Source organism: Lates calcarifer, unplaced genomic scaffold (genome assembly GCF_001640805.2).
Source record: "Lates calcarifer isolate ASB-BC8 unplaced genomic scaffold, TLL_Latcal_v3 _unitig_721_quiver_1304, whole genome shotgun sequence".
In the NCBI taxonomy this organism is placed as follows: domain Eukaryota; kingdom Metazoa; phylum Chordata; class Actinopteri; family Centropomidae; genus Lates; species Lates calcarifer.
This window is the reverse complement of record NW_026117940.1, coordinates 1-24,317: the sequence shown is the minus strand read 5'-3', so window position 1 is coordinate 24,317 and position 24,317 is coordinate 1. Positions and strand designations below refer to the sequence as shown.

At 40.0% G+C, this 24,317-nt stretch overlaps 2 protein-coding genes and 1 pseudogene across 3 annotated transcripts; all 3 read left to right on the top strand.

Moving 5' to 3' along the window:
• The first annotated feature begins 5,899 nt into the window (after positions 1 to 5,899).
• Positions 5,900 to 9,952, top strand: LOC108879701 (piggyBac transposable element-derived protein 3-like). Its single transcript, XM_018671077.2, has 2 exons — positions 5,900 to 7,616; positions 9,807 to 9,952. Exons 1-2 carry the CDS (start codon positions 5,900 to 5,902, stop codon positions 9,950 to 9,952), a joined length of 1,863 nt encoding a protein of 620 aa, XP_018526593.2.
• A 750-nt stretch (positions 9,953 to 10,702) lies between these two features.
• On the top strand, positions 10,703 to 21,004 carry LOC108879702 (cannabinoid receptor type 1A). Of its 2 annotated transcripts, XM_018671079.2 has the most exons (4): positions 10,703 to 10,990; positions 11,106 to 11,180; positions 16,883 to 16,970; positions 17,847 to 21,004. In XM_018671079.2, the coding sequence occupies exon 4, from the start codon at positions 17,886 to 17,888 to the stop codon at positions 19,293 to 19,295; it is 1,410 nt and encodes a 469-aa protein (XP_018526595.1). In that variant the 5' UTR covers positions 10,703 to 10,990; positions 11,106 to 11,180; positions 16,883 to 16,970; positions 17,847 to 17,885; the 3' UTR covers positions 19,296 to 21,004. The 2 variants fall into 2 exon arrangements, with proteins under 2 accessions (XP_018526595.1, XP_018526597.1); XM_018671081.2 differs by lacking the exons at positions 10,703 to 10,990; positions 11,106 to 11,180 and having other exon boundaries at positions 16,634 to 16,965.
• A 1,589-nt stretch (positions 21,005 to 22,593) lies between these two features.
• Positions 22,594 to 24,211, top strand: LOC108879700 (akirin-2-like; annotated as a pseudogene).
• The last annotated feature ends 106 nt before the right edge of the window (positions 24,212 to 24,317 follow it).

Below are 24,317 nucleotides of genomic sequence, written 5' to 3'. Positions count from 1 at the left end.
ATTTGACATCTCAGCATACTTTGTTTATGCACAACTAAACCCTACCTATTTTTATAGAAAAGGAAACTACAACTGGATTATGTTTTCTATTACTGTACGAGGATATGTTGTTAATTTACATATTTGGCAAGTCACAGATCTGTCACTAAAAATGTATGAATATAATCCATTTGAGGCCTCGTTCCACTGATCCCTACATCTTGGATCCTCAGATACCATGGTGCTTGAAAACCATGGTGCTTGAAAACTTAAAGGCTAGAATGTATGCCACAGTAATGCCCCAATGTTTCCTTCTTCTTGAGTTTCTTTCTTTGAGTCCTGACAAATGAGCACCCTTCAACTTTTTCACTCCTTGTCAGCTCAGACTCAGCTCTGCAAATTGTGTCAAACCTCCTCCTCCTCCTCTGTTTTGAAAAGTAAGAGGGGAGGAAAAAAAAGTAACTGTGCTATGACAACATGGTGTGTGTGTGTGTGCAAATTCTGCAAAAGCACAAGGAGGGGAGATGACAGTCCTTTCTCCCCTCCTCCTCCTCCAGCTTGTCCATCAGTCACATCCTCAGCCTTCTTCCCACACCAGCCTCCGCCAGCAGCAGCCTGCATCACTCAACCTAAACTCCATCTCAGACAACACCTCCCACCCTCCAAGTGTGCATGATGTTTCCTGCTGCACCGCCTGCACCATATCTACAAACACACTCGTATATACTGCCGTCACAGCTCAGTGTTCTGGGTTCATCTAGAAGACATTAGAGAGACCAGTGACGGATGTTTGTGCATAAGAGTTCATTTAATGTACAGTGCATAATGTGGATTCTCTTCTCTTCACTTGAAACTGTGGTGATGCCTTTTGTTTTGTAGTATTTCATGATTATTTTATCAAGTTTTTGATCAGATGTCTGGTTACGTGTGCAGATTAACTATTTTAAAAAAGACATTCTTTTAGATTTGCGTTGTCTGAAATAGTTTTTCTTCTGTTTCACTCTGTGCTTACATTGCATTTTGTACCTCCAAGTCTGGTGATTTATAATTTCTTTCAGGAAGACTGAAGGATTAAGTGTTAAGCACTCAGAGCTTGTACTTTTATATCATATTTTACTTGAATAAGATTACAAAAGTATTAAAATACACTCAAAGTACCTAAAAGCAAAGGTGCTCATTTTGCAGACACCTCAGAATAATATTGAATTATAATCACTGATGGATTAATGTATGTATTATTTTATACTGCAGCTGGTAAAGGTGGGGCTAATTTTAACAACTCTCAATCTGTGAAAATAAATGATGCACAGTGTCATTTCTTCTGCACAAATTGTGCAGTATTTTCCACTGGGGTGTTAAAATGATGGACAGAAATGGATCTGTACATTTTGTACTATCTGAATCTGTGACGTAAACATACTTGCAAAGGTGTCTGCTAATGTAGAAGGCACATCCACACACAGACACACCTCTAGTTTATATATGGACAGCTTAAACTCAGCACAATGCACATTTTTATCATATCTAGGCTGTCATTTCTCACATATTATCTTTATATTCCTTTCATTTGTGTTTCAAGTCAAAGCTCTCTGTGTGCACAGTCACATTCAGGTGCATCACTACTAACTATAAAAACAGACAACACAGGTTTAAATGGGAACTTCACTGAGTTTACTCATGGTCAAGTCTGACTACTGCAGCAGTATTTTCTTATATCTTCCTCTAAGTCCATGTAGCCTAGTAGGTGCTAGAAAAAACTTAGAGATAAACATATTCAAATTTTTCATATCTTTTAATTTTCAGTAGTTTGCTGCTGTGCATAATTGTTCCCCCATGAATGCATTTTTCTCCTCAGTGCTCCAGAGCTGAAGTTTTCCTTTAATAGTCTAAGAGTTCAAAAACCCATTTTCTCTATTCTTATTTAGATTTTTCTTTATTGTGTCTTGTTATTGTGATATTTGCTGCTGCAGCATCCCAGCCCCCCTCCATGCACCCACCACCCAAGAGAGTAATTAAAGTTTCTTTCAATCTTATCTTCATCTGCATTTCAGCGGTAAAAAATCTGATTTTAATGTGGATGTGGACGGTAAACGCAGTCTGCCTACATAAATCATATCAGGATGCAGTGTGAGTGAAGTGAATATGAATGACAGCTGTGAGAATGAGCCTTTGTGTCACTGAAGTTCAGACTTTCACCTTAAAGCTGGATAGTCTCTGGAACTCTACACCATTGTTCCAAAATATATTCCCCCCTTTCCTCATTTTGGGGTGCTGTCTAACATGTTCTTCACATTCTTCTCCCTCAGGTATTCAACTGGGTTGAGATCCGGTGACTGAGAAGGCCATAGTATATGATTCACTTCACTTTTATACTCATCAAACCATTCAGTAACCCCTCATGCCCTATGGATGGAGGCATTATCATCCTGTTTCTGTGCTTATTTTTCAGGTTTTTCCATGAATTTATTACCTTATCTGTATCTTAATCCATAAACAGGGTTAGTAGTCTGACACAAAATCCCCCCATAAAAACTCAACCTGCCACTTTTACACTATTTTTATGGATTAAACAGACATTATATAATGTGTACATTTGTGAGCTTTACCAATGTTGGAGAATGGTGATGGTTAGCTTTAAATGCAGGAGACTGTTTCTACAAGAAGATTGACAGCAGCAGTCACTTCAACAGCAAAATTATATGTTTATGTTTAAGTGACAAAGAACTCTGGGTCTGTAATAATCATGACAGGAGCAAAGGAGGAAGTCAGGTAATGTTATCAAGTAACAACATTGGCATAGGGAGGAGGTTGGCGTGGATTCACAGGTTCCCTGACTGTAAAATTTTTAACTTAAATCACAATTGTTCCTTCAATTTAATGTACTTATCTTAATTGATACCATGATTTTTTTTTTTTTTTTTTTTTTTTTTGTGCCTCTGTGAGGACATGGACAAAATGTCGTCTTTTGGTGTTTACTTCGGACTTGTTGAACAGAGCCAGTCTCATCTGGGTCCACTGTTTTGTCTTCTGTGAAGACAGGAGAGTGGTACTGACTGTGTGTAAAAAGCTGCACTTGGAAAAATATTTTAACACAAAAATGCAGCGTTAGAGTGAGGCCGCAGCAGAGACGAGCATCTCATCTCAAACGTCTGACATAGTGAACATTCACCCTGCTCAAATGTGATTCTGGAGCAGGATGAGATGAGAGAGCAGCTGGTAAACTGAAACTTAACAGAGCAACACAAACTGTCTCCCAGCAGCAGTGATTGAGAGCTCTGTCCTCAGAAACCTGGTAAACATCAGCAGGCTGTGTGCATTTTTGGGCACTGAACTCTGTAAATTATCCTCTCACTGCCATTTTGGAGCTGCCAAAGTGCAAAAAATTACCTTGTTCAGATGTGAGGCAAAAATGTCTGGTGGTTTTGTGTGTATGTTTGGCAAAGTTTAGAGTCAGAGGTTTGATAATCACTGTGTCCACCTGCGTGTTAAACCTGAAAGCTTGAGTATGTGCCAATAAGACAGAGGGAGGGAGGGGGCGAGGGAATAAGTAAGTTAGTTTGCTAAATCACATTAGCGAGAGACTGAGTGGTATATTCATAGTGAGAAAGCAGAGGAGACACACATACCTGAGTGTTCTCATTAGATATTAACACATGAACATATAGAGAACAGCAAATACTGCATCTCTTATACACATGTTATTACCCACTGCTTTCACTGTATAGTCACGTGTCCTCATCTTTGTCTTGGGGGGACAACTGAGTTTAGCATGAGGCATGACAGTGCTCAGAGTGTGCTGAATGTCATGTCCATCAAGATGAATGTTCAGACCGCTGTGTTCAATTAAAAAATCAAATTAATATGTAAATATGATATAAAATAAGATACATGTTCTCATTCCCAACTCCTCACATATGGACACTTGATCAGTATCCTGTAGCATCACACTTTAACACACTGGGTATATCTTTAGTGTCATTTTTCAAAGTGCAATTAATTATAAGTTTAGTAGGGGATCTAAAAAGAAAATAATGATAAAAAGTTATCATTTTCAAACTTCAAAATATCCCCGCTTTATTGTATTTATATCCATGTTTAAATTTAAACAAAGCTATGCATAAAGTTGTACCTTTTATTGGCTGAAGATGTGGGTTTGTCTTAGTAAAGGTTGTGTGTTTTATAGCATTGTTTTCCACTGGTATTGACCTCTCAGGGGACGGATGGTGGACAGTAGCGTGAATGACTGCAGACCCTCAGTGTTCGCACTCTGGCTGGGATCAGCTCTCCATGACCATGTCTGTCCAGGGGTCCTGCTATTCAGCCACATGATGCTGCAACACCAACATCTCATTCAAAGGGACTCGGTTGCCATGACACCCGAGCTTAGCCCTCCGTGTTCTGATAGCAGATGTTTACCGTTTTCTACTCATTTTTCTTTTGTTTTTTGCCTCCTCACCTTTCCTCAAGGAGCTGTAATGCACCAGTTGTGAGCAGCTCACTAACACTTGTCGGATCACGATGTGCTGGGCTGGAGAATACACCCACTTCAGTTGTGTTGTGCAGCAGAGGAGGCATCCTCTGGGGACATCTGGATGTCCCTGGGATAATTAGCACAGAACATCTTGTTTTTGCCCCCCCCTTTTTTTGGTCGACGACGACGTTGTCTGTTGCAAAGTCTTTCCCTGTGGAACAAATGATCATGTTCCATTGCTTTGTCTGTGCTCAACCTTGGCTGTGTCATGTGACTAGTCATTTCAATCCTCACTGGTTGTCATGCCAACAGTATATCTAAGGCAGTCATGCCAGTTCAGTGGAGAGATGGGATGTTTGCACTTCACAGACAGGCAGGTAGGCACATACAGTAGGTCAGACTGTAAGCTCTGGTTTGACTGGTACACTCTCAAAGCACATTTATACTCAATTTCAAAATAATGGAAAATCTTTCACTCTTTATGATCTGGAGTGAATTTACAGGGCTGCTGTCTGAATCTGCAGTGAATTGAAAATTCTTGTTTTCTTTTTATTTCTAATCATCCATTAAATATTCTAGTTTTTGCTAGCATGACATAGTCGGCATCAGTATTAACCCATTTAATCCCACCGGTCACAATAGTGACCGTAAAAAAATCTTTCATTTCTAAGGCTATAAAAATGTTACTGAATGATCTATCAATTCATTTCTAGCAGATACTGAAATAATAAAGGGTCTCAATGAAATATGTGCAGTGTTGCATGTTTACTGTAAATTGTCACATGACCAGAGCTGTTTACTTCCTGTTTGCGCCAAGAGAAGAGGATGGCAGCAAGAAAGCTCCCAAAGAAAAGGTTAGTTAAGTATGTTAACATAAAGATAGGACATAGATTTTTGGTACACATCATGTTTAAGGTGTCTAGTATTGATATATGCATTTGCAGTTACTCAACTTTGTTTAATGTGGTCATAGAACTCACAAACATGTCACTGGCAACAATAGTGACCGGTGGGATAACCCATTGTATCTACATGCTAATACACATAGGCTAACTTTTCTACCTTACTTTCTACTGCTACCTAACTTTCTACCTAATTTTACACTCAGACACACACACAGAAACACACACACACACACACACACACACACACACACACACACACACGAACCCAAGGAAGACTAGCTAGTTAGCTAATTCTGCTAGCTAATTCTGCTGCTACCTAACTTCCTACCTACTGCAACTTTCCACACACACACACACACAGACCCCAGGAAGACTAGCTAGCTAACTACCAAACTTTCTGCTGTTTTCTTTTAGATTTACTTTGAGTCAAGTTCTTGATTTGTTGGATCAAGATGAGTTCCCAGACAAGGCATGCAGCATTGCAATCATTCCTCAAAATGAAAAAGATGCTGTACTCAGTGATTGTGACAGTGATGGGTCTGACATGGACTATGAGGGGGAAACAGGCCATTTGCCAGCAAGGCTGTTGAATGCATATGCAGAAGTTATGCAAACAGAGCATGATTGGAATGATGGCCTCCCCTTCACCACACCCCCTTCCCCTCCCCAACCTCCTTCCCCATTTCCCTGTTCCAGCTCCCCCACCTCCTGCCATAACAATGAAGGCCAGCTAGAAGACGCAAGGGCCTCTAGCCTCCAGAGGGGCCAGCCAGAAGACGCAAGGGCCTCTAAGCGCCAAAGGGTTCAGCCAAGTCAGCCCGAAGAACCAAGGGCAAAACTGCAAGTGGTTAAAAATAAAGATAGAGTATTTAAGCGATCCAAGAGGCCTTCCACTGCTGTTATTCCAGAATACACAGTATACAGACCAAATGCTGCAGAATGTGTAAAACAAAGCTGCCCCAACCCAGTGGATGTTTTCTTACTGATGTATCCACCCACCTTGAGAGAGATCACAGTTGAAATGTCCAACCTCTACTCCACCCAGACCAAGGGAAAGCAACTGAATCTAAGTATGGATGAGCTCCTCACCTTCTATGGCATCCTAATTGCAAGTGGATACAGCTCTGTCCCAAGAAGACACATGTACTGGTCAGTTGACAATGATGTACACAATGAGAGCATTTCAGGTGCCATGCGGAGAAACCGCTTTGATGATATAATGGCCTCAGTTCACTTGGTTGACAACACCAAGATCACTGATGACCCATTTTTTAAGGTTAGACCCATATTCTCTGAGCTCAATCACTCATACAAAATCATGCCATTTCAGGAATGGTTGTCAGTGGATGAGAGCATGATCCCATACTACGGCCGACATGGATGTAAACAATTCATCAAAGGCAAACCAATTCGCTTTGGTTACAAGGTATGGAGCCTCGCCTCATCCAGTGGATACATGTACCACATGGAGCCATATTGTGGATCGCACACTCTCCTCCCAGAGACAGGGTTGGGTCAGGGACCCAGCGTTATCATAGGTTTGGCAGAGCAAGCTCAGGTGCCTCAAGGTTGCAAGTTCTTCCATGACAGCCTCTTTACCACTCTTTCACTCATGGATGAGATGACAAAAAGAGGATATGGGAGCTCTGGGACCATGAGGCAGAACCGCCTGTTTGATGTCCCATTCACACCACAGAATGCCTTCATGAAGTTACCCAGGGGAACCTCTGAGGTTCTGTGCCAAGGAGAGAAGCTGCTGGTCCGTTGGAAAGACAATAACATTGTCACAGTGGCAACAAACATGGATGAAAAATACACTGAGACCTCTGTCAAGAGATGGAACAGGCATCGACGTGCCTTTGACAACATCCAACAACCAAAATGCATCAGCCGATACAATGAGCACATGGGTGGTGTAGACCTTCACGACCTACAGGTTTCACGATACTATATCTCAATCAGGTCAAAGAAGTGGTGGTGGCCCATCTTTGCATGGTCTATCAACAGTGCTCTTGTAAATGGCCATCTCTTTTACAGAGATGTTATTGGAGGGACCATCGACCTGCTCACCTTCTCACGGATAGTCTCACAGTCTCTTCTGCAAAGGTTTGGAACGAAACCACTGAGCCATGGAAGGAGATCTCTACTGAGTGCTACCGTTGAAGATCAGGCAAGATACGACAAAGCTTCCCACTGGCCATTTAACACAATGCACCGGTTCCAGAGATGTCGCCATTGTGAGAAACGCACTACCTATGCATGTGAGAAATGCAAAGTACCACTGCACATTGAGTGCTTCAAGCTGTACCATGGAGTGTAGAAGAAAAACAGGAAAGACAGGAGAATGCAGTCGGACATAGAGTTCACAAGCATGCACACACACACACACACACACACACACACACACACACACACACACACACACACACACACACACACAAGTGGTTGCATACAGTTATGTTATTTGATGTTATGATGTTATTGATGATGGTATGATGGTATGATGTTATTTTTTTTGCTATTTGTTCTACAACCTATTTTATTTTGTTGTTTAGTCAGTCAGTGTAGGCCTATACTTGAAAGCATGTTCAGCCGGCTACCTCAATCCTAAATGTTTACCTTCATGTTCAGTGTGTTCAATGTATACTGCACTAAAAATGAATGTGTTCAAATGAATTTTGCACTAAAAATGAACTCTTTCAAATGAATGTTGCACTAAAGTAAGTTGCACTAAAGTTACAATGTTGAAATACATTGATAATTGTTGTTGTTTTTTGTCTTAACCTCAATATTCATAACAGTGCTCCCAGTATTCATATTGCTAGCCGATAGTATAAGGCAATATGTAAAATATTCACACTACCATGAGAGAGCATTTAGAGGCAATGCTGGAACTTTTAAAAGTGATAATAACTAGCCTTTGATATAAGGATTTTATACACTCTCGCGCACGCGCACGCGCACACACACACACACACACACACACATACACACACACACAAACACACTGCACAGGTCAAATAGACCTATATTCAGTCTGTCCAATGGTTGATACAACACAGTATCCCACCGGTCACAATTGTGACCGATCATAAAACACACTTTTTCACACACTTTTCCATGAAAATTTCTAAAAATTATGATTGATTGTTTCAAAGGGATACTAATGACACATGATTTGGATATTTTTGTGTCTGGGAAAAATTTGGGATTAAATGGGTTAACAGATGTTGACTTATGAACCTTGAAGAAACGTTATCAAACTTCAAGAGTTGTCTCCAGTAGTCGAAAGCAATGCCTATGTTAAGTTTTGCTTTGCTTCTATTTCTGTCACTTCTATTCGAATGAAGTTAGCATGCTAACCAGCTATCCCTGTCCTAACCAGCAGAGCTGGCCAGAGGTTGTATTCTAACCTCATGTATTGTAAAAGAAACAATGGTTGAAGTTCTGTGAACAGCTGTTAATGCTAACATTGGCCATATAGCAATAGCAAAAACTTACATAGAGCACCTTTAAAACTAATGACAAGTTTAAAACCCAAGAACCCAAGAACCCAAGAATAATATATATTTTTTTCTTTTTGTCCTGTGCATCATTTCATATACAGCACATTTCTTCAAAATGTTGTCCAGCATATTTTCAGGTTTTGGAAACTTTGGATTTAAAATTACATTTACATTAATATAAAATCAACATAAGAAGTTAAAGTGAACCAATCTGAAAAAGAAGGAATGCTCTGGTTGAACTGCTCTCTGCTCATATGAAGCCTGAGGGGTCATGAGAGTAGACACTGTTTAGCTATAAACTGTCACAGTGTCACAAGCCAGAAAGTGTTACTGATGCATTTTAGTACAGTTATTTCATTTGAATATGTTTTGTTTGCCCCTATGTGGTGATTTTAAATGTTTTTGCAAACGAACATAACATAAAATTATTTTATGTCTGCTTTATTCTGGAACAATCCTGCAACAAAAAGTCTCACACTGGTGATATTATTCCATATCAACTAAAGTTACAAGGCATAGCATTACCGCTAAGAATATTATGATCACTTTCTGATAGTTACCTCGGGAGGAAGAGCTGGAGATATTTGGTCATTATTTCATTTGCATGGCTTTTTCTTTTGCCATTACAAGTTTGTCGTGACCCAAGATAAGTCTCAGGGGTAATTTATCATCACCTGCAAAAGCACAACTCAGAGAGACTGAAAGTAATGGCTGTTTATTAGACCCGAATATCATGAATATTATTGTTCAAAGATCCCACGATGTCTCACTGTATTTAAGATGAATTTGTTATTGAGGCCTCCTGGCAATGAACTGACTGCTAATTAATTTACTCCTGTATCCATGGACTAAACATCAGTGCTTAATTTTTATACTTTTAAAAAAATTCTGATTCACATGCAGCTATTGTTGTGAGTAATAAGATTTAATGAGTTGGCGCCTCAGGCATCCCCAGCCCAGATGGGATACATAGTCCTCCAGTGAGTCCTGGGTCTGCCCCAAGGTCTCCTCGCAGTCAGTCTTACCCTGAGCACCTCTACACAGGAGGCACCCAGCAGGCATCCTCGCCAGCTGCCCTGCTCAGCCCGTAACAGTCTGACACAAAGCCTGTATGACAGGCAGCCAGTCTCACTGTGTTTCTTATACTCCCTGAAGAATTAGACCGAAACATGGCTGCTGCCCTCCCTCACCTGGATGGGACAAGCCTCTTCGCTCAGACAGAGCGAAGAGGCTTGAAGAGGCCCACAGAGGTGGGTGATCTGATCCTCATTTGAACTGTGTCAAGCTGAAATGCAAACTGCTCCAGTGCACTCTGAGGATCATGGTCTAATGAAGCCAAGAGAACAAAATATCACAAAATGAATAGCAGAGAGGCCACCTACATGTCTTAAAACCTTCATATCCGAACTCAATTACCTTTTATTTATGGGGCTTCAGAAATGTCTCGTATAACAAATAAATGAATAAACAAAGATGGAACAAAAAGCACTCACGCTCTATAAAAAATAATGAATCAGATGCTGAACCAGAACATGATCAACAATCTGAACAGTAAGCTCTGCACACTTCTATCTATCTCCAAATGCAAAACAATGTCTATTATTACCAGTTATTTGCAGTGAAAATAGACAGTTTTCACAGTGGGAGCTTTCAGTATGCAGTATGTTCTGATAAAACAACATGTAAAATATTAGTTTCATTGTTCATTCTCAAACCTAGAAACAGCAGTGGACAAAACGGTCTCACCTCAAGGTCCATTTAGTAGCTATTCTGGAGCTTTCAATCACATCACATGATCTTAATCATCAGATGGAGTTTGCTCAGTTTTCGTGAAAAGGTTAAAATTTCTGTTTGTTGACTTTCTTAACTCCATCTGCTGATCAAGATAATGTCCTATAATCAAAATGTCCGGAGTAGCTACTAATTGGCCCTCTAGGTACAAAGGTACGTTGTCATACTGTGCTGTATTTTTACACTTTGGCTATTGTACAAATTAAACAAACGAAATATAATGTGTTAATAAATTATCTTTGGAGGTGCTTGCAGGCAGATTTCCCTGTTTCCAGTCTGAGCTGAGCCTAGTTGAACTATTCCCTTAAGACGGTGAAAACTGGCTGCTGAGAATTGCTGTAAGTCTAAAAAACTGCTTAGAAGATATATATGGTTATAGTCAAAGTTGCAGCTTCAGATTAATTAAAAACAGCTCTGTAACATGCAATATTTTTTCTTCTTCTGCTTTCACAGTCCAGTTTGGTGTTCACAAGTTGCTCATGTGCCTCTTTCATCAGGATTAGGCCCTCCTCTGATAAAGTAAAGTAGGTATGAATCTTTTTTCTATGATTTCTGATTTTCAGCTTAAAGTGCAGCATGCTCACCCACATTAATGGTCTTGACTTATGGTTCATAAAATGTGTATGAGGACGCTTGCAGAGGCAGTATCATCACTCCACACGCAGCAGCAGAAAGCTGCAGTGTTCATCCATGTGAGACCTCTGCCTTTATTGCATTTCTTATAAGTTTAGCAAGAAGGAACAGGATGATAAACAAATGCTGATTTGCCTTTTTTCCTGCTTGGAGTGAATTATATTTCCTATTTCACTACCATCGTGCCTGTCTTCCACTTTGACCAACTACTTTATGATAAATGTAACAACATACTGTATACATTTCTATATTGTATACTGACATACTGAAATGCCATCAGTTAAATGTTAGGCATGTTTATGCTTTTATTGATTTGATATTTTGTATATGAAGACACTTTCATGTGCAAATCAAATGAGTCTCTATCAATGCAATTTTTGTTAGCTTTAGTTATTGTTATTAAACTTGCATACAACAAATTGACAGAGCCATGCTGCAACCATTGTTAGAGAGAGGATAATTTAAGTAAATACACAAAAAGATAACAGTGCATTGCAATGTATCATATCTACCTACATAAACCAAGAGACACATGGAGATATAGTAGTTCCTACTGACCAAACTGCCACTAAGGAAACATTTACAGTATTTATTTGAGTCTTTAACTGCTGTTTTGTTAGCTGCACTGCCATCCTTTCAATTATATTTTGCTTTTGATACAAGGTCATTTGGTCTGCACATGAAAAACAGAAATCAATAATCCATAAAGGCATGAACAAACCCAGTATTTGGCTGACACTATTTCAATGTGAGGTGTCCTTCTGAAATTACAGAGGCTCTCGGGGGGGGGGGGCTAACAATGGCAACATCACTATGTGCCAATAATCTCATACAGAATGTGGTAATGCCTCCTCTCCAGGTACAATACACACAGGTGAGATTCATCAACAGATGACCCTCAATTACTGTTTTGAAACTAATCAAATCTATGCACCATAATTGCTGATGATTATTCATTGTTTGATTTAACTGAGCAAAAGGTCAGCATAGTTCACTGCAGAACTGAAGTAAACTGTAATTTGTTATGAACTGATGGTGCAGCTGCAGCTCTGTAATATTAACACACAGACTTTATATCTGCTTTGTGTTTATTTATGGAGACACAAGACAACAGCTCATTTGTCTTTATGGTTCTCTCAGCATTTTACACAGAATTATGAGCAAGTGCCACGTGTGAAAAATGAGCTCTAAGTTAGTTGAACTGCTTACAGTTCAAAAAAGACAAAAGTATGTGCTTACTGCTCATGTGGCCTATTTTCAGATGCAGTTGACTCATACATTGGCCATGTGATAACCTTAATCACTGGTTTAGCCTATTTAATAAAAGCATGAGCAACTGAGTTCTCATGTTTCTCAAGGAAAGTAGAGGTTTCAACATTCAGATTAGGGGAATACCGGCGGGAAACAATTAAGCTCAGATGAATGCAGGAATCCAAGGCAGATTTTGTTTGTTCACCCTTAGTCGGCCTCTCATATTGATAAGGTTGCTACTGATGCATTAGTGAGGTATCTGAGGAATTCTGGCTCAGAGTTCCTTCCTGAAAAAACCTTGAATGTGGAACAACCTGCAGGAAAGAGACAGGATATCAGGCTGATGCAAAATGCATTATGAGTCCTGATGAACTCGTATCAGCCTCCAATCCAGCACCACTGTAATGTGAACCATGTGAGGCAAAGGAGCACTTAGCACAGTTTAACCTGCACTCCTGGACCAGAGTCCACTGGCCATTCGTACATCCCTCTATAAGGTTGTATGCAAAGTCGCTGGACTAGTACTTGGTAAGATAAACAGTTACTAAGAGAACTTTAAACAGGAAGTTACTGAAGCATTAAGCTGTAAAATATCTTCCAAAAATAATAACAGTTTTCTATTAATACATATTGATATCATCAAATGGCAAAAAAATGTACAAAACAAACCTAAACTGGGAAGTCTGACATTTAGCAGTGAATGGCAAACAGTTGGTCAAAATAGAACTAGTATGAAGACTTCTTTCCCCTGCTGCAGTTTCTGCTCCCCCTGAGCTCTTTTCTCTGATCCATGGACTCAAAGTGAGTCACTGGAGGACAAAATGTTATGTACCACAACTGAAACGCAGATGGCTGTGAGCTTTGCTTGAGTGATCACTCATTGCTCACTCACAGGTTAGCATGCCAACCAAGTCAGAGAAAACTGTCACTGTACACCAGTCAGTTTGGCAAACTACCCTGCCGCCTAAAGTCTAACTGCTCCATGTGGTGGATATTACAAAGTTACTGCGATCAGAATAATAAGCAGATGAAATTCAAATTACACAGTTTTTGCAGGAACATTTGGTTTTCACCATATTAGGTGTTTTTATGTTTAGAGACTGATGCTTCCTACACCATGCTGGCAACTGTTCTGTGGCAGATGTATGTTATATTTAGAGATGCTGCATGTCTAAACAGACATAAAAAGACAATCAATTACTTTGCACACTGGTGCACTGGGAGGATTGTATCCAGGCTCCAGAGACATCAATTTCACAGAGACATATTTAGCCTCTGCTGGTTGTCAGTAAAATAGAATTTGAATACTTAACAAGGCATTCTGCAGAAATCACATGTAGCTGTAGGAAAACCCTGCACATGCACAAACTAGCATAGTGTGTATTAAAGAAAGAAAAGCTTGAAAGACAACTGTTGTTGATGTGCTTTCCATTTCAGGGTCCGGGTTATGGATGGCAGTGTTAGTCTGTTGGTTGGTTGGTCCAGCACTTTAATCCAGACTGAAATATCTAAACAATTATTGAATGGATTGCCATTAAATTTTGTGCTGACATTCATGGCCCCCAAAGGATGATTCCTCATGCCTTTGGTGATCCTCTGACTTTTCATCCAGTGCCCCCAGCAGGAAAAAAAAACATTTATCGAGCACTATATCTCAACATCTGCTTGAGGAATTGGTAGCATCACTTTGTCCACTACTTTCATTTCTGACCATATACCTGCAAAACGAATCAATATGCTAAACTATGATGGTGAACATGATAAACATTATACCTGCCAAACATTGTCACTGGGAGCACACTGACAGGCTGATATTGGCTTTCAGCTCAAGGCACCACCTGGTAGGCTCACAGAGCTGTTAGCATGGCTGTACACTCTTAGTCTTGTTTGGTATTCACCACCAAAAACAAAGCAAACATTATATTGAGCTATGTATTTTTAAGTGATCTAAAACTGATCAAATTTTGGTGTCAGCCCCTCTATAGATTTTTCTTTTAATATCTGTTCTTCTGTAATTTGGATGCTGACACATAATACACAGAGAAATCCATCATAGAGGTGGCAGAGATATGGATTTCTTCATTTAAAAAATACCCTTACTAAATGGAGCAGCAATCACAGATACACAGTTAGATTATACTCTACATACACGCCATACAAGTTAATTGCGTGAAACAACCCCATGACCTGTCTGCAGATATTCCGAGAAATGTAGGAAACAAAAGCCTGAAGTTGGCACGGAACGTTGAAGGTGCCAACAATGAAAAAGTGAACTACACCACATGATCAAAACACAACTCCCAGAATCCACTGAAACATCACAGACTGATGCTCTAATAGTGAAAGTGCATCTGAGGGTGACATTTTCCTCCCAGGGTTTAAGAGGCAAACTGGAGACTGGAGGATCATTACTTCCAGCTTCTGTGCAATCTGAGAAACCCTGTGCAGAGGAAGTGAACCCATTTTTCTCGTCTCATCCCTTTGATGTTTCCTAAAACAAGGCATTAATCTGTTGGTAGCTCTGCTAGAGCTAATCAGTTATCAACAGTTGAGGAGGAGAGCTTTTATTTTGGACTGTTCTCAGGTCTGAATCAGTGTGTGGAGCTCAGCTTTTGTTTGTATCTGGTCCAGCAGATCACGACTGTAAATAATGCATTCTTTCTCAGTTTGCCTAAAGATGAAAGAGAATCAGCTTGGAGAAGATTTACAAGTAAGTCAGCTGCTTACACTGACAACCTGCCAGCAGTCCGTTTTGCCAGAAAAGAGACATAAATTCACAGAAAAATCTGAGATTTTTTTTAGACTTTCCTGTCATTTGCTGACCATAAATGTCTTCTCATTTTGTCAAGTGGAACATTTTGTTCATTTCAGACATAGATGGCAGACATGGCTGAGTGATATTAATAATTGCACCTGTGTTGATGACATAGCCATAGCCTCATTTCAGTCTCGATGTGGGAAACAAAAGCCTGAAGTCTGTCTGCCGAGGCAATCAGTGACCGCAAAATGTCACGTTAATGCATCTCTTCTGATTCTATCTATACGACAATGCAGCCACTCAACTCCTGCATCCATGGCCTGCACCACTAATTTTCCCATTGTGTAAGACAGTGGGAAGAAAAAAAACTGGATGGATTTGACCAAATGAATAAATGGAAATTAGATCATTTATAAACAGTGATTTGAATCTGTTTTTATTAAGGCCAAGCAAAGGCCATATCTTTGTTATTGTGATTCATAGCAGGATCCGACTTGTTAATTTGGTGCTGTGTAATCAGATTGAATGTGCTGATAACTAGCTGGTTTATCCTGAGGTCAGTGTGACTGTGAAGTGTACAAAAGAACATCATCAGATGTGTATGAATCATGTTGTCACATCACAGGTCAATCTTGCCTGAGTTTTATTTTCAAGTGTGTAGATTACATATTTGACCCCTAAAATGTTCTTTTCTTTTGTTTTTTTCCCCCTTCCAAATGTAAACACTGAGTCACACTGAAGTGCTTAAAATACTTGGTTTGGATCAGAAAATACCAGGAAAGTGAACACGTTGATCGCTACAAAGTAAAAACAGTCATTCAGGGGGTAAAAACACTTGGTGAGGTTGACTGGGTTCAGCATTATCAGCTCAGCCAGCATGAAAATGACGAGGTCTGCTTTCTGTGCTTTGAGGTTTTTAATTTTGGTTAATTATTCACACAATAAACAAACATGCACTGACTATCAATTAAGTCTGCAACCTCTATCTGCCTTTGTGTGCATGAAACTGAAAAGACAGCCTGCGCAGTTCCATTAAAAAGTCACCTTCATGTGGAGACTTTGTAGGAAAAATGCAGCTTTTTGTACCTGCAAAATGTAGAAATTGTTACTCTAACGTTTACCTCATGAACTAGAAAGATAAGGCAGTTATTATAAGCTGTTGTTAATCGAGTTTTTTGTGCTCTGTCTGTGTCCGAGCACATCATCTGCTAAGAGGAGCTTTGGGAATTCAAATCAGATCCTTTTTATAAGCCTCCACCACCACTGTCGTCTGCCTTGTTCCTATGCGCAGCACTTGACAAGCTTCATGGGTTGGGCAGATAAAGCTATATGGAAACACGTGACAGGGCTTGTAGGAGCGACGCTTCATAAGTGTGAAGACACAGAGAAAGAGACTGGAGAGACGCTGGAGCCAGAAGCAGCAGCAGCAGACTGTACCCACTGAGCAGGAGCGCACTCCAAGAGACTTCTGCAGACATTTGAAAAACTTATGCTACATACAGAATTTGAAAAGGAAACTAATACTTATGATAGTAATGGTGGTTTCATTCTAACACATGCACGCTGGTTGTCTCTCTTTTTATGTAAGATCTGTGTTGGTTGGATGATGCGCTTCTGACTTGGATTAACGCGCGGTGATAAAGGGCGATTCTGCGCACTTGGAAAAATTATGTAAGGTAAAAAGGCACTTTTTCTCTTTAAAATATTTCACTGAGGTTTTTAATGTTGTTTCCCTCCTTTTAACAGTACTTTTAATGCTTTATGCGGTAAAAGTCTCAGTGTTTTCTCTTTTTAATGTGCTGATTCCTGAGTGGATTTGTGCTTCTTGCGATAAATTTACACTCCTGCAATGATCAGACTTCCTCAACAGCCTAATATTAAAACAACTCTACAAATTCTGCATATCTAAATTATATAACAGCCATTTTCTCGCTGATATATGGTATTTACTGTTACAGTAAATTAGACTATCCAAATTTGAGCATGCATCTTCTGTATATTATTTTACACAGGGGAAATTAGGTCCGTTTTGCATCGGTGTTCCAGACTATACAGGTGTGGAGGAATTGCATTATTTGGTCTGCTTACCGTTTATCTTTTGGTTCTAAACCTAGAGGGAAGAAAAAACGTGTTTTTTTTTTGTTTTTTTTTACATTTTCAGCATCATGTTTCATTGTTTTATGTGTAGATTTCATATATAAAGTGATTAAGTGATTAATAATTTCATATGTGTTGTTAAGCAATGGGTGCATAATACAATATTTATAAATACACAGCTCTTATAAAGCAGATATGGAATATACCCAATCCAGGAACTCAGTAAAATGTGTGAAGAAAAAAACATCTTAAATTGTACAAACTATCATGGAATTGTGTTTCTAAATATTTGCAATTACATTTTTTAAATGTATGTCCTGTTAAAAGCGTTTTTATGTCAGAGGTGTAGACTTGTAAACTCTTTGCTGCACTGCTGCAAAAATACTAGAACATATCCAGTGATAATATGAATGGGATTTAAAGAAATGTCTGTTATGTTTTTCATCAATCTGTAGGTTGTCCAGACGTCTTACACTGCAGTATTTCCCTCAGCCATGAAGTCTGTGCTGGATGGTGTGGCAGACACCACCTTCCGGACTATTACATCTGGTTTACAGTATCTGGGCTCCAACGATGCTAACTATGACGACCCCACCAATAATGTAGACTTCAAAGGCAGCTTCTCTCTGCAGAAGCCCCTGTCTGCTTTCCGCAGCAACTCCTTCCCAAACAAAGTACCTCCAGATGAGGAGCTCATCCTCAAGGGCATCCCCTTCTACCCCACCAACGCCACAGACTTGTTTGGCAACAGGAGCACATTCAGAGATGAGACTGAAAATATACAATGTGGGGAGAACTTTATGGACATGGAGTGTTTCATGATCCTGACTCCCAGCCAGCAGCTGGCTGTGGCTGTGATGTCTCTGACTCTGGGTACCTTCACGGTGCTGGAGAACCTAGTGGTGCTCTGCGTCATTCTGCAGTCCCGCACCCTCCGCTGCCGGCCGTCCTACCACTTCATCGGCAGCCTGGCTGTGGCTGACCTGCTGGGCAGTGTCATCTTTGTCTACAGCTTTCTGGACTTCCATGTTTTCCACAGGAAGGACAGCCCTAATGTTTTTCTCTTCAAGCTGGGTGGAGTCACAGCATCGTTCACAGCGTCTGTGGGAAGCCTTTTCCTCACAGCTATTGACCGCTACATCTCCATACACCGGCCTCTCGCCTACAGGCGCATTGTGACACGGACCAAGGCTGTCATAGCCTTTTGTATGATGTGGACCATCTCCATCATCATCGCAGTGCTACCTCTGCTGGGCTGGAACTGTAAACGTCTCAATTCTGTTTGCTCAGACATATTCCCTCTAATTGACGAGAACTACCTGATGTTCTGGATCGGTGTAACCAGTGTGCTGGTTCTTTTCATCATCTACGCCTACATATACATCCTGTGGAAAGCACACCACCATGCTGTGCGCATGCTGAGCCGGGCCTCCCAGAAGAGCCTTGTTGTTTACTCAGCAGATGGGACTAAAGTGCAGACCACGCGCCCCGAGCAGGCACGCATGGACATCCGCCTGGCCAAGACCCTGGTGCTCATCTTGGTGGTGCTGGTCATCTGCTGGGGGCCGCTGCTCGCCATCATGGTCTATGACCTCTTCTGGAAGATGGACGATGACATCAAGACAGTATTTGCATTCTGCAGCATGCTCTGCCTGCTCAACTCCACCGTCAACCCCATCATTTACGCCTTGAGGAGCAAGGACCTGCGGCACGCCTTCCTCAGCTCCTGTCATGCCTGCAGGGGCAGTGCCCAGCAGTTGGACAATAGCCTCGAGTCAGACTGCCAGAACAGACATGCCAACATTTCTGCCAACAGGGCTGCAGAGAGCTGCGTGAAGACCACTGTGAAAATAGCCAAAGTAACAATGTCTGTGTCAACTGAAACTTCTGCAGAAGCTGTCTAATTGGCTGTCACAGGGGAAACTGTGTAAATGTCATCCTCCCCAAACAATGCCATTCAACAAAACAAAGCAGAAGTTAGGTGTTCCATAGAAAAAAACCCTCTCATGAAAGTATTGACTTACATCCTCACAACATAGACGCTTTAGTGGTTGCATTATTTTACGTTCGTGTGTGAGTACATAGTGTGCCAAAGTGCCAAATGGTATTGCAAGGTCATAGAAAGGACTCACAGTTTGAAAGGATTATCAAAGACTATCCTAAGTCTGCTGTTTACCATAGACTTCATGATATCCAATTAGTGAAAGCATATTATATTTTTGTACTGTGAATTCAGGTTTTGAAAACAATATATCTTCATTTATGGGAAAAGGGGCTACTGACATTTTTAATTAGAGATGTTTTACTGTGTCATTTAGACTTCAACATGTGTCTTGCACCATAAATATAACAAATCCTTGCGCCTTGACTTTCTACAGGCTTAATGTACATGTTGCGTATAGACATTTCTATAAGCAAATGATGGAGAAAAAAAAAGCTCAAATGACTCTGATTGTTTCCAAAATTGTCATTTATCATGTCACTTTTGTACTTCTTCTGACAACACTCCGTGAGTGGCAAATGTGTGAAGAGATTTTGAGGAATGAGAGGTGATTCATGAAAAAAAAAAAAAAAAAACTACAGGAAACAAAAAGTATTTATCACCATCACAAAATAAACTCTAATGAGATGGAGGTAAATTAATTCACAGCTTATGAGTGTGTGAAACCTGAAATGGCATTTTCTGTGGCAGAGTGACGATCGTCCCTGTTGTCCATTCCTTTACTCGCTAGCTGTTAGACCTTTAGAGTGACGTGTCTTTGTTCAAATGTATACCTAACAACTGTACAGTGTTTTCTTGCAAAATAAAGTGTTCAAGTCGACTCATTCAGCTACACATCCAACACAACAACAGCAACAACAACAACAATAACAACAAGCTTTTGGCTAAAGCTTGAACACATTCATTGAACCTGAATTTGGACACAGTGTGCTGGTCACTACTGTAACAAACTGAAGTGGTTCCTGACTATAGCTGCTTTCATCAAATGTATGATTTTACTGGATTCAACCTTGTATGTATGTGGTACCTTGTGACTTGGTGATATATTTCCAAACCCCCCAAAGCCTTTTGATCATTGCAGTGAGTTGTTTTTAGTGCTACTGTTGCAGCGGGGAATCATTTCGGAAAAACAAAAGCAACCCATGCACAGGCCTAGTGAAGTACTTCTGGCGTAACTCTAAATAAAAATATGTCTGCTGTTAATTTTTACTTATCTAAACAAAGACATGAGGGTCTTTTCAGCTGGTAACCTGAATGGAAGTTTGTGTGTATGCTGCATTGTGTGGAGACTCAACAACTGACCTTAAAGAAGAATTTGAGAAGATGTGATTTTTCTAATAGGTGATGTAGTACTTTTAATCTAGAAAATCTCACAGCACAATTGTTCTGTAGACATTTATCTTGGTGTAAAGTTATCCAGACAGCTGTTTATCAGTATGCTTTGCTGCCTCTTGTATTATTGAGTATTGAAGATCAAAATGTCAACTGTCAAGTGGCTTCTGTACAGTGGTGGCATAATGAGGAATCTATGACTCTTAAAAATCACAATCAGTCAAGTGTTTTTAGTATTGCTGTTTTCAAACTTTCCAATAAAGTCACAGCTGGTTGTCATTTCGCCTGCAGTTATTTGATTGATTGTTTGATGATGGGAAACATGAGGGCACAGCACATTTTGCTTCATCCAACAGTCACTCATTGAAAAGGAACAGTTAACAAGTCAAGCCCTGAGCTGACTGCAACCCCGCAGGCCAAAAGTGATGTTTTAGTGCCCCCTTGTGGAAGATCTAATACTGTCAACAGCAGCAGCCTTTCTGAGGAGAAAGGACACTTCCACACATGGACTGTAGCTGTGTTAGTATTACTGTGCATACTTTTTGCAGCCCTGAGAGTGACAAAAAAAAGGTAAACGGCTGCCACAGCATCCTCTGACAGCAACATCTGCTCTGTTCTTCTCATCTCTTGGCTTAGAGGGAATTGGAAAATTGCAACATCTGTTCACACAGATGACAACAGGATTTTGTTCATTTATCTACTAAATACTCCAGTGTGTGGGGAGCCATGAGACAGGTTTATTCTACCAAGTGTGACAGGCTGCAATTATTTTTGGAAACAACACCTAAAATAAATAAACAGGTTTGTCAACTGAGTGGGTACAATTAGTTGATTAATTGATTAGTCAGTTCATTTGACAGAAAATTAATCAGCAACTATTTTTTTTGTGGTTAAATCCATTTTTTGAGCAAAAATTACCAAACACTGCTTTCTTGTAACGGTAAACTTAAACTTAAAATCTTTGGATTTTGGACTGTTGGTCAACTAAACAAGCAACCTGGGCTTTAGGAAATTGTGACAGACATTTTTAATCTTTTTGTTTACATTTTATATATGAATAACTGACTAAATATTCAGCAGATCCACCACTAATACCAATGATCATACTTGCAGTAGCAGGTACCAACATGTTTTCTACAGCCTATAGCACTTATTCATCTTGGTGTATGTAACATTGTTACTTAAGTAAAAAATGTATATAATTCATGTTGTCCAACTTTACAGCTTGACACTGGAGGATAAGGACAAATACAGTATAGTGAAGTGCCATATTATCATGGCTGTAACATGCTTTGCTCTTTTTGCTTGGAGAACAGCAAAGTTACCAATCCTCCTCCAGTTTTGTACAGTTTAAAAAATGTGTGTGTACAGTTAAGTGGCACTGATTTAGGGGAATATCTCAGACTTTTGAGTGTGTGTGCAAAGGGTTGGAAGGTTGTTTCAAGTAAAAGCTACAAGCCAAAGAGGGAGTTCTGCAAAGCAAGGGCCAAGGATTCTCAATTAACTCCTAATGCATATCGGTATGAATAAACTTGGGCTGAGCTAAGATGGTAATTCAGTATTTCCTCATAACTAAACCCTCATAAAATGTGTTAATACTTAACAAACTGCAAATATAATGTTGAGTCCTTTTTATATAAATACATGACAAAAGCCATTTTTTTTACTGTTAAAATGTTTGAGGTTTAAGTAAAACTGAAACTTCACTGTGGTTTAAGGGTTTTGTTAGCAACAAAACAAAATTTAAAAAATTTGGCGTTTTCTTGTGTTTTCGGGAAATGTAGTACTTACGCCTATTAACTAACTAGCGCGACAGAGAATAAAAACTACAAATACCACCATGCGACCGTTTTCTTGCGCATGCCCAGAGTCGATCAAACAGAACAGAAAAAAGGGTAAGCTAAACTGAGCCGTTTCAGTCGGCACTCCGTCGTAGCGCAGAAAAATCTGAAATCATCTGATTTTATACAACATTTAACCTGAATCGTTTTACTCAGTTTACACCAGGAGATATTCGCTAACTCAAACTCGGTGAGATTTAGCGGCACAATACAAAGAGAGACGAAAAACTACGTATTTGCCTACACCCCGGAATCGCTGCTGCGGTTCGACCTAGCTAACGTTAGCTAGCATTAGTAGAACAGACCGGGGCCCGAGTCATTTTTTTTCCCAGACAAGAGGGAATTTAAGGTTTTTATTTTAGATTTTTAGAACATATTTCAGCGCAATGGCTTGCGGAGCTACTCTGAAAAGGACTCTGGACTTTGATCCGCTCATGAGCCCGGCTTCTCCGAAAAGGAGGAGGTGCGCTGCGATCATGTCTCCGTGTCTTCACCACAGAAGTATCTGCGTATGGAGCCCTCACCTTTCGGGGAAGTGTCGTCCAAACTCACCACAGGTTGGAATTTATATCTACTTTTACATTAACATGTCAATATTTTATCCGGCTGAGTGTGTTAAAACCCTTACTAATTGTGTACTGCGTTACTTTTTAGTCGCAACGTAGCGTTAGCATCTTCCCAGTGTGTACTGGTATGTGTTGTGTGAATGAAACAAAACTCCATATCTAATTTGTTAAGTTTACTGAGTGCTGTTGGGTTTTGATAGTCTTTGTCGGTGTAGGCATACTATAGATGATGTGATGTGAATCTTTGTTACCCAGTTGTAAACTCGGCACACGTTATCAAATTTTTATGAATTAATTTGGACTCATATCATTAGTGTTCAGTGGTTTGGGGAAGTAAAGTGTGGGAATAACAGGAAACATTTTTCTAAGGTTTTTGTTGCTGTTGTGTAACTAATGGGTGGATGTGCTATTGGCAGTATTTGATGCTAACTGGATTGACCAGTCACTTGTAGCATCTCTTTTAATGTCTTAAGTTATGACAGACATGAGTATACATCAGCAAGGCCACATGAAATTATCAAACTAGATAGCTGTGCAATGCTTTTACCTTCTTACCTCCCTTGTTTGAAGATGTCAGTTAGTTAACGGTTGAAATGTTTTCTTTATCTTAGAGCAAATTCTACACAACATCAAACAAGAGTACAAGCGGCTGCAGAAACGACGACACCTGGACAGCGCTTTCCAGCAGGCAGATGGCTGCTGTCCTCTGGACCTGCAGAACATTCCCAGTGGATCTGTCTTACCAGGTAGCTACAAATGCCTCATCTTTATGAAACTATTGACTGATTTTTTGCAAATCAAATTTTCTATTGCAGTTATGATAGAAAGACTACCATAAACTGCTATCCACCGTTATTGAGAACAGTGGTTTATAGTAACCATCTCACTTAATTTTGAGTATATTGTGACTGACCACTTCAGTTAAGGGTTATGATGACAACATATCCATTATAAATCTACCATGACGTATTGTTACAAGTTTGACATTCAGGCTGAGTTAAACACTTTCTCTTGGCGAATGGTTAGAATTTTTTTTTTTCTGGAAAATCCCAGAACCATTGCCAACCCCTTCAGAAAAACACCCTTATCCTATCACTTTCTTTTTATTATGGAGATTTTTTTTTTTTAATTAACTGTGCTTTCATAAAGAAGAAAAAATGCATCCAGGTATTGCAGGGAATTCTC